Source organism: Diadema setosum, chromosome 5 (genome assembly GCF_964275005.1).
Source record: "Diadema setosum chromosome 5, eeDiaSeto1, whole genome shotgun sequence".
NCBI classification, from domain to species: domain Eukaryota; kingdom Metazoa; phylum Echinodermata; class Echinoidea; order Diadematoida; family Diadematidae; genus Diadema; species Diadema setosum.
This window is the reverse complement of record NC_092689.1, coordinates 9,548,417-9,563,382: the sequence shown is the minus strand read 5'-3', so window position 1 is coordinate 9,563,382 and position 14,966 is coordinate 9,548,417. Positions and strand designations below refer to the sequence as shown.

The 14,966-nt window shown below is 37.2% G+C and overlaps 1 protein-coding gene across 1 annotated transcript in view; it reads left to right on the top strand.

Moving 5' to 3' along the window:
* LOC140229065 (anthrax toxin receptor 1-like) overlaps nt 1–14,966 on the top strand; it is a 44,291-nt gene that overhangs the window by 19,120 nt on the left and 10,205 nt on the right. The window contains exons 2-11 of the mRNA XM_072309323.1: nt 920–997; nt 1,703–1,774; nt 2,306–2,412; nt 2,845–2,918; nt 6,262–6,414; nt 7,107–7,167; nt 9,156–9,254; nt 11,757–11,826; nt 13,131–13,212; nt 13,873–13,968. Of these exons, the coding sequence (XP_072165424.1) occupies nt 920–997; nt 1,703–1,774; nt 2,306–2,412; nt 2,845–2,918; nt 6,262–6,414; nt 7,107–7,167; nt 9,156–9,254; nt 11,757–11,826; nt 13,131–13,212; nt 13,873–13,968 (892 nt within the window). The remainder of the gene's footprint in view (nt 1–919; nt 998–1,702; nt 1,775–2,305; nt 2,413–2,844; nt 2,919–6,261; nt 6,415–7,106; nt 7,168–9,155; nt 9,255–11,756; nt 11,827–13,130; nt 13,213–13,872; nt 13,969–14,966) is intronic.

Genomic DNA, 14,966 nt, shown 5'->3' with positions numbered 1-14,966 from the left:
GGTCGTGGGGGGGGGGGGGGAAGGGTGTTTCACCGAGAATTTAAATCGAACTTGAAATTTAAGATTGACTGAAATGATGGTATACAGTGTGTGTCTTCAATGTTGCTCGACTTTCTAATGAAAATGAAGAGTTTGGAGACTTTTTTCATGTAGCAAATGAAATTGATAATACAAGATGAAATAAATAAAAATGGAATTATTCTGTAAACATTAATGATAATTTGAAGTGGGCGGTGATTATGTTGATGAAATTGAACAGGGAAACCAATGGCATACCGCAATTTTTAGTCAATCTTAAGACTTCGTGAAACACCCCCAGGTGACATCAACTTTGCACCTAGATTGGACAACCTGTTTGTAATCATGCAACGGAGGTTCTGTGATAGTTTGTGGTCGTGCAAAGGTTGAATTGACAGTTGACACATTCTTTCAAAACGATGATTACCCACATTAGTCAGTCAGAGATGAGTTTTAACCTGCGGTAAATATACATGCTGCCGGAAGTCCATCGCGGCCGTGATAAACAACGGGAAACAAAACAAAACTAAACAACGCATGTAAACACGATATTCCGTTCACCATTTACTGCGTATACCGGAATTCAGTCTCTGGTCTGGATCAGTATTTGTACAAGAATTATTGGTCAGTGTTCTAATGTAATTGAACTATACAGTGGCTATAAGTTACGATGCTGGCGATGATAGTGATGGTTATCATGAAGTACATATGCGAATTTGTCTTGTTGTTGTTGTTGTTGTTGTTTTTTTTTTTTGGGGGGGGGGGGGTTGGATAAAGTTCGATATCATTGTGACAATACCTGATGTATTTTAAAACAAAATAATCATGACGGATTCTGTTTCATTTAACTTTTATTAACATTTTTGTTGTTGTTGTTGTTGTTGTTTTTTTTTTTTGCCAGGTCTGGAAGTGTTACGGAGGAACAGTTTCAGCAACAAACCGTTAATTTTGTTGAGGCGCTTTTGAACCGGTTCACTAGGTAATTATACATTACACACATTTAGTGCAATTTAGTGTATAACATTATATAACTTCCATGTGAAAGCAAACCTTCTTTTGCGTCGGAGCTCGTATTTATATAAGCATATAATAGGCCTACATTCAATGGATTTTTTCCCATGAACATCATACGTGAGTTAATTCTGTGAGGAAGTGAAATTCTAAGGAGCATTAGCCAAAAGAAATATTACCCTTGCAAGATCTGGAATAAAAAAAGCATCAATGAGCAAATTCTAGGAAAATAGTGCTGTTGGTCCTTTGACGTATAATGAAGTAATTAAAAAGGGCCAATGTGTTTCTTTCATGTGGATAGCTGCACATCTCAAGCAGCGACTGATAATGCGCAATCATGAAAAGAGTAATTTGGTCTTATTTAAGCAGAGTCTTCTCTTTAGTGCCATTGATAAACTAATATTTCATCACTTTCATTAATACCCCCGGCATTTTGCTGGGTGAAACATTTTGTTCGAGAGAGTTGGCTGGTCTTGAATCCATACTGTATAGCCTATAGATAGATATTTATGAATAAATAAATCCAAATCCAATAGAGTCCAAAGCATATAAAGAGCAGCAACAAAACCCTCAAAATGTTGTAAAATCATCAGCTGCCAAGTGCGAGAGCATGATTCTAACTGTAGGGATGGATTGTCTTCGAAATCCTGATAATTTTTCGTTTTGTTCTCAGTTCCAAGATTAGAGCCTCCTTCATCACATTTTCCGGGGACGCAGAAGTTATCACCCAGCTCACAGGAGACCGGTGAGTGTGTCTTCAAATGTCTATTCCTGTTTTATGGCAATGATACATTTCTAATAGGCTATTGGAAAGTCTTGCAATGTTATAGGAGTCATGACAAGTTGATGATGTCTGTTGAATAATTTTAAAAAGAACGTTAGAACTGAGAGTGAACGTAAATTCATACCTATCAATTTTAAAGTACTATACTCGTGTTGACAAAGTAACTCGATTTCAATATGCTTTTCTGCATGACATGCCATTATTAGGAACGATCAAATAAACAATTAATTTCAACATGGTCAAATGTTATAATACATAGTACCAAACGGCTTCTTCTGCAATTCATGTACATGCTTAATGATAATGTTACGTACTGTACATGCCTATACATCTATATTATATCCATATATAGTTTATTTTTCGGCCATAACGAGATTTCGATATAACGAAAGACATCATTATAACGAGAGTCGTCTTCAGAATCCTCTGTTTCGCCTTTACTTGTGAATGAACAGTTGCATTTCATTTTGCCCCTCCATGTCTGACCGACAGCAAATTGCTTGAAGATGGTATCGCTCGCTTACGTGACGTCATCACAGACGGTGGCACTTACTTGCACTCCGGTATCAAGGAGGCCAAGAGACAAATTCTCGCATCAGGTGATTAGCATTCTTTCGTATTGTGATGCAAACATGTTCTTGTAACAGGTGGCTGGCATTCTTTCTTATTGTTCAGAGATGTAATCAAATTCTTGAAACAGGTGACTAGCATTCTTTCGTATATGTTTAGAGATGTAGTCCGTATTCCATTGTTGTTGCGTTTACACCTGTCTATTATGTACGTTGCAAACATTAAACTGTAAATTAAAGGAATGTTCAAGAGCATTGACGATTGTGCCAATATTGGCAAGATGCCCGGTAACATTTTCCGTCAAAAATTTTAATTTGTTTGTTTTTGAGTGCTCACGATCCATATCAAAGTGTGTTGCAGCTGAATATATCATATAGCAGATTAGAAATAATTATGATTTAAAGACATATAAAGTGTGTTATGTTTAAGCTCTAACAGAGCTTGCTCTTTTATCATTGAAGGCGGCGACACGGCGAGCGTGATCGTCACTCTAACTGACGGGGTCCTGGACGACAAGACGAAGGCCGTCGCACAGGTAATCCCAAAATAGACCGTTTCTGCAATGTATATGGATGTTTCTTTTCGTACAGCCTACTAACGAAACATTTCATTCACCTGCTCTCTCCCATTGTGTTCCACCGGCAGAAATTCACTTAGTTGTTGCTAGGAAAAGACAATCCTCCGGCAAACTTAGTGGTTGTTAAGGGCAAATTTTGTGAAAAAAAAGCATGCATAAACTCTGAATTCATCACAGAACCGGTATTTTAAACGAGATATCAAGTGAAATTATTTTTTAAGTTTAATTTTCATTCTGCAAAGAATCATAGCCAGATTGAAGATTAGGAATTGCTTGTGGCTACAACAAGGTGTGCTACTCCGACATGATCTTACTGAGTTAGCATTTGACGTATATCAAGCAGCGTTACGATTGAACTATTGGAGAATATTCTCTTTTCTCCATTCTTTCCTTGAATATTAATGCAAACAGTCAAAGCGAAGTCACAGATCAACGAATATTTGGGCGATATCAGATAGTCATCGAGAAAGATTCGTTTTATGTCTCGCTCCTCGTTTTTTCAATTTGTGTAGTCTTCAAGGCACCTATGATATTCATAAATTATTCTTATGTACATAATATTACGAACATACATAACCTAATATCATATGTAGCTCGGAATTGTTTTAAAACTGCCATTCTCGACCCATATGGCATGAGTTTGTGTAAAATAATGCTCCTATCGAGTGCATTCAATTTAAACACTCGAAAACAAACTCAGTGTCGAAAGACTTGACCAAGCTAAAATCGAGACACCTTTTATACTAACGTAAGCTCGGACTTGATGTGGACCTGAACCACCTTCTATGAAGTGGGCTATTCGAAAAACTTTAGTTCGGACACAATATTTTTCGACCTTTTATGCTTGGAGTTTAATTTCGCTTTAGCATCCGGACCTGAAGCGAGACACGTTCAGTATAAATGGGATAAGATATTACTGTCAATAATGTATTTGAACAATAGTCTTAAGAATGAACTTGCAGTTAGGCCTACTGTATGAGTCACGATAAGTTTCAAAATTTGCACAGATACCTTGAGATCGAAGAAGTCATCATTGTAATGAATTCCAATTTGAGGAGGAGGAAAAAGCAGGTGCTTGATCGTTGATGGTAGCTTAAAATAAAAGAGGAAAAAATGAAAGGAAAGGAGAGAAAACGCCACAGAAATCGAATCGAAAGCACAGAAATCGAATCGAAAGCTAAGTCAATCCACCTCTATACGCTAAGCCTTGTCTAGCCATCCATGCAGATCCGGGACCATTGTTCCATATTTTCAATGAATAGATAATGTACTTTTACAGCTATTGGATTCCCTTGACATTTTTGTCTTTGAAAACCCCAAACACGCTTCTTGACAAGGTATCGGTACTCAATCACGAGAGTGCAGATAGCAGTAGATGTTAATGATACAAATGGCAGTTTGTGACTTCTACACTAGCAGTGCCTTTTGTGTTGAATGTGGCAGAAAATAATGTGCAATTTATTTATATCCACAGCTGAAAGAGAGAGAGATGGAGGGGATGTAGTAAAGGACTCGGATAGTGACGAGTAGGTGGATTCGTCATTCAGAGCTATGAGCTGTCCGCTTACAGAAGACGCGTATAACCCGCAAATGACATCATTCCTTGCTATTCCAACAAGACATTGTTTCAACCGTGGATGATGTGCCTTTGAAGGTTGTGTTGAATTTGGTTCAAAACCTGTTATCCCAGGGGTCTAGTTGCCATTTTTTTGTGTGTTGTTTCTTCCAACTACGCAGGGGAAATGTCTTCTTGAACACCTGTGCGCAAACTTCCGTAGCGATTCTCTGCAGGAAAAAAAAAAATCGTTGAACGATGAGTCATCATGCTATTATACTCGTGGTGCGTCTGTTACATTTACAGAAAAAAAAATGCGAATAAACTTCAAAGGATTGAAGGCTCTGAAAAGAAGATGACAATGAAACGGTGGAATCATATCGCTATGAATATAAAGTGCCTCGTTTTGATCGACTTAACGAATTTTTCCTTCCTGCTATCTACTGAAGGCGAAGAATGGTGCAATAAGTATGTACTATCCCACGTTCCTGCTGTAACCATGGTTTCAATGACCCGACAGAGGTCACGTGGCTAGGTTTTCTGGATGGCAGGTTACCGCACAAGTCTCTTTGGGTTAACCTCCCCGCGGGAGCTCGGAGCACTATGCTAAGGGTTGATCCCCCCTTTCCCCCTTTCTATTGGCTTCCCTGTGTATTTGAAGCTGATCGTTTGCAATGAAACGGGCTCGTGTCAAAGTAATGCATTGTGAAGCTGTTTATGAGTTAGGAAGGAGTGCTGAAAATTGCTACCGGTATTCTATGAGAGAAATGCCACAATAACATTCCTATACATGCAGTAAATTCAAACAAAAAGAGCTGCAGAAGTTTTATCTAATATAGAGATTCTATGTGGCCCAAAATGTTTTCGCATTTCTCACGGTTGCAGCCTCATTTTTGAAAATTAGAGATAATAAAAATGTCATCCCCTTACAAGCTTTTCCATAAACGTGCATTACGCTATTCATTTTCTATACAAATCTGTTAAAATAAAATAGAGTGGTTATATAACATCAAGACATTGTAGATAATAGTTACACAAGAGTTCACTGATAGTGATTTAACATGACATCGCTCCCAGCTACAGTGAAGTTGCCAGCGCCGTTAGAGTTGTCATGGTTACCGAATGTTTACAGCATGTCAATTACCACCGGGAGTGGTTGTTCTTAATGTGCGTGGCCCCCACACTTGTCCTTGATTGCCTTAAATAATCGATTGCATACTGAACCGGGTGTGTCATATTTTGCCTCCTTTGGAATTTATCAAATCTCAAAGGAAGTGGATTTAACTTCGGTGTTATTAAATGAGGATGTCAAAAAAAAAATCGATAAATTTGTGTTTTGTGGAAGCGCGTAGAATGAGATGAAGCTGCCATCCTCTTCACAGCGAGAACATACGTCATGTTGAAATATATGCCATGACTGTTGTAATGTGAAACATACTGCATATCTCGCCCAAGACAGTGACATTATATTTCATGATCTGTCTTCCTCATGTTTGCCTTCTTAATAATTACTTAGTACCTGATCAATATTAAACTTAACCTTCTGACTAGAAATCAAAATGTGTATAAGGTATGAAACTTAATCAGTAATTCTTTGTCGGTCAGTGGTACTAAAATCACTTAGAGCGTTGCTGAACGCCCGCCCTGCAATTCATAGCTTGCCATGCTTCAAAACAGTTCTTCTCGTTCATTGTATTTATTTTTTCTTTGTTATTATGATCATCCTGACTTTTTTTTTTAATGCAGGCAAACACCGTGCGCAACGCAGGCGGGTCCGTCCTGGCCGTGCGTGTCGGCCAGAGCAACATCCGGGACCTGGTGGACGTTGCCGACAAGCCGTCATCGGAGCACATCTTCCGTGGGGACTCTTTCAACGATCTCGACCACATCATCGACAAGGTTTCTAATTTTGGTGTTATTTGATGATACACATATACTTTACGAACAACATGATGTATCACAGAACATAGTAAGACCAATTATAAAAATAGATAGATGAATGAATGAATGAGTGAATGAATGAATAAATAGACAAACAATGAATGAATAAAGGGGACATTAACCTTGCCCACAGTCTCCTGTCATAAACAATAAACAGCAATTCAAACAACAAACAGACAAACAAACGAACGAAGAGAAAACATCCACAACACACAAACATGTAATATTCGAAGGATCTGGCAGTGATGACGTCGTAAATGGGGGAGGGGGATCTATATAGATTACTGCTGAATAATTATGATATTCTTGTATGTATAGAAACCATTTGGCTAGTGGCGAAACGATAAAGCGATGCAAATGTATGTTGTTATAATATACGTTTCGATTATGTTTGTACGTCCAAAAAAGACAATGTTATTGCATTGTAACAATCATTGTAACTTCGCTATGTTTGCTTCTTGTTTGTGAACACAAAAAGGACATGAATTCTAATCAATCAATCAACCGATCGATCGATCGATCAATCAATCAATCAATCAATGAAGTTGCCTTTTCAGATTAGCATAACATGGTAACGACTGATAGCAACAATTCCTGACAGTTATGAGAATGTGAGCAACTTTTTTTTCCTTCACCTCCTACACCCACAGATTGTCAACACGTCGTGCGTGGAAATTTTATCGGCCTCCCCAACTGTAGTATGTACTGGAGGTACGTATGAAGACTTCCGGGAAAGGGAGAATGCTCTTATCCCTGTATGAATAATGTATAGGGAGTTACTGTATCTCAGCTGGAATTGAGGAAATTCATGCAGTGAACACGATACATCTATACATTTTCATTAATGAGAGCATACATGTGTTTCAGCTTATAGTCCCTGCATGTTCGCAACTACTGCAGAACGACATCCACACTTTACAAAATGTACTTTTGATGTTCCGGTTTAATACCGATCTACTACCTTCTTCATTTATCGATATGTTCCAGCTGAACTCAGAAATCCATTCCTATCCAGCAAGGCAAGCAATGGATGTACACTTGAATAACCCCAAAACACTCCTAGCACACAAAACCGTAAGACATACTGGCCCAGATATTTGGAATAGACTTCCACTTGAATTACGTAACATTAAGTCTATTTATTCATTTAAAAAAGCAGTAAAGAAAATGTTGATTTCACAGTACCGGTGATACTTTCTGTAGAAACATTTGATGACTCATTCTTTGTTCATTGTTGTATCTATTATGTTTATTTCTTTCGGAGTCTCTGCACGTGCGGATGCACCTGCAGTACTGTGCTCCTCTGATCCACTGGGATTCATTCCTTCTCTGTTGTTCATTATACATATTATGTCGGGCAAATCATGGTTCACTGTAATATCATGCCCTGAAAGGGCACGTAGAAATTTATGATGTGTGCATAGATGATTGCTTTTTGTCTTCTTCTTCTCCTTCTCTCTCTTTCTCATTCAATGTAACTTTTACATGACAAAAGCAACAATTATATGTGAATACATCACTGTAATTTATTAGTATAAATACAGTATGTGCATGTATGTATGTGTCTAGGTATAGAGGTATGTCGAGTTGATCTGGCGAGTCTAGTATCAGGAGGTTTTATCATCTCCTCCCCTTCCATTCTTTTCTTTCTTTCTCTCTCTCTCTCTCTCTCTTTCTCTCTCTCTCTTTCTAACCCTTATTCCACGAGCATCATGTTGGACCCTCTTGTTTTTCTTAATTGTAATGTTATTTGTTATCGGTTGCCAAACAGTCAAGCGTTGTGCTTATTATTGGCAATCGTTCTGTATGCAAATTAACATGTTACTCTTTATATTATACTACAGATGTATTGTATAATTGATGAAAATGATGAAAATTGTTGAAAGTATACTACCTGTATTTTGTACTTTGTTAATGAAATTGCAGAAAGTTGATGTATTTGACAAAAAAAATGGCATACAGAGAATAAATAAATCAAATCAAATCAAATCAAATCAATATTGAATTAGGGGATAATCACAAACTTAATATACTCTGCCACAGCACTATACGGGCATTTTTTTTTCTAATGTATTATTTCATACTTGACAACTGGTAAGATTTTATCAGATTCAGTAAGATTTTTTACGTTAAAAATAGCAAAATCAGATTTTCAAAAAATATTTAGATATACCTTTCATGTGTATTTTCTGAAGATTTGACCGAAAGTAATATTTTTAACTTCAGTTTGCATATAAAATAAGATTTTTGCAATCCACGAGTAAGATATTTCATCTTGAAATGTTGGCAGGTATGTTATTTCTTTATCATTATCATTTGAGGGAGCAGCTCGTTGTGTACGTTGATAAACATTCTTCATTTACAAATCGTCATGATTGTAGTCTTTACAATGTATAGAGTTTAAGATGAAGATTTAAGGTATACTATGCTAAGACCGCATCTCGACGTATATACAGGGCCAAGAGTTTCTGTTTTCTATTGATGGAGGTAGCTTTAATGTACCACTCTCTCACACTTTTCTTTGTATTTCTTACCATTATAATTATATCGCAATCACTGGTTCTCTTATTGTGAAAATGTTGAGTCAAGTGATTTACCATTAGTCGTAAATTCATTTGCCACAAGCCCAACCAATTCACATGAACTCTCAGGATATCTTTGTACATTGTAAATCATGTTTATACTTACTTGTCTTACAGAGACTTTCAACGTCACCATAAATGGTAACGGATTCACGAGGACGACGGACGTGTCAAAGGTCCGGTGTAACTTCCGGCTAAACGATACAGACGACCAAGGTAATTAGCCGCCCTCGTGACTTTATCAAAAAGAGAGAAAAGGGATTATACGTTAGCGCGTAAACGGTAAGGGCCGCAAATATCAAAATATTAATGTACTTGGTTTTAAAATAATCGTGGAAGGGTATCAGATTTTACTTACGATATCACACGTCTACCCTTTCTTCGTGTATCTTCGGACCTCTTTTATTTCTTTTGTATATGAATGATTTATGTAATACGTCTGAGGTTTTTAGATATAATATTGTTTGCTGATGACGCAAGTATTTTTATGTCTCATAATGATCCCCAAACATTACAAATGATAGTCAATAGTGAGCTTACTATAATTTCTGAATGGTTATATATGAATAAATTATCAGTGAATACAAGTAAAACACATTTCATGATATTCACCAACAGAAATTTTGATGCAAAGGATATATCTGTATATTTAGCAGGATCTGAAATTAAACATGAAGTGTCTTTGCAATTTTTAGGAATCACAATTGATAATAGACTGATCTGGAAAGATCACATAAATATCATATGCAATAAAATTTCAAAAAATATTGGGATACTTTTCCGACTTGAATCTCTACCCATCACCGTAGTTCTTAAAATGATATACGATGCAATTATTGCGCCCTTTTTAGAATATGGTCTTTCTGTTTGGGGTTGTGCTGCAAATATATATTCAGACAAACTTTTTAAACTACAAAAACGTGCAATAAGGATTATCAACCATTCAACTTATTTAGCTCACACTTTACCAATTTTTCATACCCAAAAGATTTTAACGTTGTATGATAGATATAAGTATATTTTAGGTAATCTTATGTTTTTATGGCATAGAAAGCTTTTACCAAATTCTCTGCTGCATAATTTCACTTTAAATTGTCATATTCATTCATACCGTACCAGAAACGCTGAGAATTTTCACATGCCAAAAGTAAGAACATCGTTATTTCAGAAATCTGTGTTTTATCAAGGCCCCCTTATATGGAATTCAATATCAGAAGACATTCGTAAAGCTACCTCTTTTAATGTATTCATACGTAAACTTAAGGAGAATTTTATATAAAATTATCATTCCTAACTTCTTGACATGCTTTGCTGGTATTATTTTATTTTATCTAATGATTACAACTCATTTTGTGTTTGTACTGTCTTCGTAATGTAATGTAGTGTTTTGTTTATCATTGATGTATTTCTTTGTTTTGTTCTTACATCTGTTTAGTTGTTCATCCCTTGTTGTTTAAAAATATGAAAATGATTACCACCAATGCATTGTTATTGATTATCCGGGTCGGCCAGATGCAACTCTCATGCATGACTGAGCATGATTCAACTTAGTGAATGGGTGTGAAATTATCACTGTGGCAAGTTATTTCTTGCTATTGTCATGCATTCAGGGCATATTTGAAGTTAAATTTTTGTCACTTGTTAGGCCTATGACTGCATAACAACTTCAGCAAAGGTTGTTCTTGACACAGGCACACATCACATGCTTTCCAAACATGGTACAGTTGACAATTGAGCAGAGAGTGTTCCTGGTAACTCGATACCAGGAAACAAGAAGTTTCGTGGAAGTTAAAGAGGCTTTTTCGGGTGCAGTTCCCCGACAGGCAGCCTCCAACAAAAAGAGCCATCTGGTACAATATGAGAAAGTATGCTGATCACGGAACTTGCCACAGTGATGATTTCACACCCATTCACTAAGTTGAATCATGCTCAGTCATGCATGAGAGTTACATAACCTACGTGGTATCATTGGACAGAGGACTTATTGGACTATCTAACCATGAAAAAATAATATGTAAATATTTGATAGTTTTCTGAAAATTTGCCGTTGAAGTTGGGTTTACTTTTTTTTTAGAGACACACTGTATAGTATAGTATGACCTTCTTGAAAATATGCTATAGGATGGGAAAGTACCATGAGATATTAAAGCTCTAAATTCAGAATGTCCTCCTTGTGAAGGAAGTAGTTGTAATGTGAGTTTCCATTTTGCCAATAATGTGAGATAATGTGACATCAAAAAAAAAAAAAAAAAATCGAGCATACGAGGAAATAATGCAGAGACGGAAGTGAACAGATATTGGGAGGAAGGTGGAAAAATTCCTTCATAGAATATGCCCACGGTGCTGCTGTGATAGATATCCTGGGCCCTGTTTCATAAAGCTGTTCGTAAAATTACGCATGACTTTACGAACGACTGGAATATGAAGTGCCAAAGTGTGTACCCATTTTTTTCCTTACGTTTTAACAATTAAGTAGGACTGTATGTCAATATTTCATCTACATTGGGGCAAAAATACACTTTCAACCAAAAACGTGTGTCAACATTTCTATAAGAATAATCATCATCTGCAAATTTCAACTTTAGCTTTTGAAATTAACGATGATTAGGAAACCCACTTGGTTTGCCATGTTTAAGTCGTTCGTAAAGTCGCACGTAACTTTACGAACAGCTTTATGAAACAGGGCCCAGCTGTACTGATATATTCTTCCCTCTACAGAAGTATCACCGCACCTAGTCACCGATAGTGAGCTTGTGTGTCCAGCGCCGCACATCGAAGAAGCTGGAAGGTGCGGAATTACTTATAATATTATGAAATGAGTTTAGAAAGTGGAAATCCAATCCTATGTTCGTTTTGAGGTTAATGAATAGAGTTAAATCACACACAGAAGCGTGATAGAATACGAAATTTATTAAAATCGGGCAAAAGAAATGAAAGCGGTTTGATTTTTCGTCATAAAAGCAGTGACATCTTACATGACCACATTATTCAAATTAAGCAAAATAATGATGCCATCGGCTCAAAAAGTCTAATCATTGGCATGTGTATAAAAGTTTTTTTGTTTTGAGTTAATACTGTACTATTTAGCAGTTACGACCTCTTACCCTTCAAAGTTTAGTTTTAGAAGTGTGCATTGATTTGATGTAAGTTTTGTGTTTTGTGCATTTAAAACAGAACCAGGACTAAACCGATGGTGTTCATTTATTCTCATCCTACCTGTTTTAGAATTAGTCAGCGCAACCTTCTTCACCTGTGCATCTACGTTAAAGAGGATGTTATAAAGGCGTGAAATCGATAATGGATGTCGATAATGAACGAGCAGTGACTGTTTTTCTGTGTCTGTGCTCTAATATTCAGGTCATTGATCCTAGTTTTGAGATGTAGATTGTTCACATCAAATGACTCCTCTTGTCAAAACCCCCCCCCCCCATAAAAAAAAAAGACTGCCCAGTTTTCTGCCAATATACCCTGTCAAACACGTAATATTGTCTATTGGAAGTTAACTGTGGATATTAGACAGTCCGATTTGAAGTCTCCATTTTTGTCAATCAATATTTGAGGCAAAACAAAATTCACCAACAATTCAAAATGATGACACAAAAGTTGGGGTTATTCCCGTAATCACCTCCCTCGTTCCAAATAAAGATACTGTAGGTGCAAATAATGATACATTATGTCATGACGGAAGTACAAACATCATGTATAGTAACACACATGTAACTATGACTGTATATGGCACAGTCTTGTTATTCACTCTCAAAAGACAATATTGCAGAATTATGCAACTTGATGTCCGTCAAGAATGACCTTCATACACATTTGATTACTAAGCTGCCTGATCCCTCATGGCTGTCAAACATTGTGGAAACTGAAGTGGATAGATCTGTACGTTGCTTTGCCAACAATGCGTGACTACTCATTAATGTTTATATATGGAAAGCAACACGGAAGAAAAGATTACATTGCTCGATATATTAGTGGACTTAACTGTATATGTATTTCAGTGAAGACTATTTTGCCATGGATATATAATGCTCCTACTTTGCCATTGGACAGTAACGTCACGTTCTTCTTTCCATTTCCCACTTCCAGTTTTGTTGTATTACAGGTTTCTGTGAATGGCATTTCGTTCATATCCAGTAATGTAACCATCACGGGAGAAGACTGTACGCCGGTAAGTGGTTTTGAATTTCCTCTTAGAGATTCGGTATAATGTTTGATTGCCTCCATGTCAGTACTCTCCATGTGAATATCGAGCACTGATGTAACAAGTGTGCTTGCGCCAAGGCGACTCATTGTTCAGAGAGGTTTATTCTTTTAACACGAAAAGAAAATGAAAGTCAGTTTCATTATCATTTCCTTTCCTGTTGATGATTTATTCTCTGTAGTGTTTATTGTACGACGAGAACATTGTACGGTTTTTCCCCTGACGACGGAACAAACACTATAATATGATTTCGGATGAAACAAATCCCTGTCAGCCCACGAGCTTGCCATTAAAGCCCGACGACTATACAACTGACAGACTTTGGATCCGAAATAAATCTCTACGCCTCAGAGTAAACACGCTTGTTTATTTCAGTCGTGAGTCGCACAGTGTGCGGCGGGCTAAGGAAATTGCCAAATTTTGTACTCCGTGACTGGCGACAAGATGCTTGCAGTCCCACGACATTATACTCTTCCATGAATCCCTCTTCAGTTGAATTTATACAATATCATTCTATTGCATGAACTGATGTAGTCCGGTTATTGACTGTGTTGTATATAGTGTTCAAATTAGCTTTAGGAGAGTTATGTTAACATGTGCAAGGTGTGTGATTTGATCATGTGACAGCCTGACGTCACTGGCATCGTCCTGGGTATTTTCTTTGTGCTCCTGGCCCTCGGTCTCTTCCTCCTCTGGTGGTTCTGGCAGCTGCTCTGCTGTGTGGTGAGTGTTCTACAACGCTTCCTCCACCCCCCCCCCCCCGACACACACACACACACACACACACACACACACTTTACTGATTGCCCCCGCCCGTCGATAGGTTCCTGTACTACAATTTATTATCGCCATCATAATAGCAATAACAATGCAATGTAATAATGATAAACAATGATGATGATGATGACGATGATGATAAAGATAATGATAATGGTAATGATATTATTACTATTATTATTTTGTTTTATTACTGTTCATTATTATTGTTATTATCATCATCATCAATACTATCATTATTATTATTTCTATTATGATCATCATCATAATCATATTATTATCAGCAACGAGAGCTAACAACGACACCAACAATGATTTTCACGGCGACAAGAATGCTTGTCCAAATCTTGATCTGAAATGTCTGAAATAAGATTCAACCAGGGAAATGGGAATTGAGACCTCTTTCCCGTCTCCCCTTGGGACAACGGACGGCTGAAGCTTACCTTAAAAAATAAATGTTCGTTACGCAGCCTGCCATGACTTCGCGTTTGCACCTTGATGACATAATATTATAGATAACTTTGCGAGTTCCATGACATTTGCTCCTGTGACCACATTGCTCCCATGAAATATCTGCACGCTGAGCCAAACAGAAATTGTACCCACAAACATAACCCTAACCCTTATAGTAATCCTCATACTCATATCTAACTAAACCTAAAACCCTATCACAACCCTGACCCTAACCCGAAGTCCTCGGAAAAAACAACAACAACAAACCACCACACAACAAGACCGGAGCAATTGTTGCAGGAGCAAAATGTCGTGTCTCTAACTTTGCGACAAGAATTAGACGTGACACTATACCTTGTTGTCAGCGGAAACCCCTCTCCCATAGGTTGTTACACTATAAACTGCTTGTCTAAAGTAATCTATGACGAAAGCAAAAACAAAACATCTGTGAAACCGCAACTTGTCTGCTAGCCAGTCACGATCAAGCAATT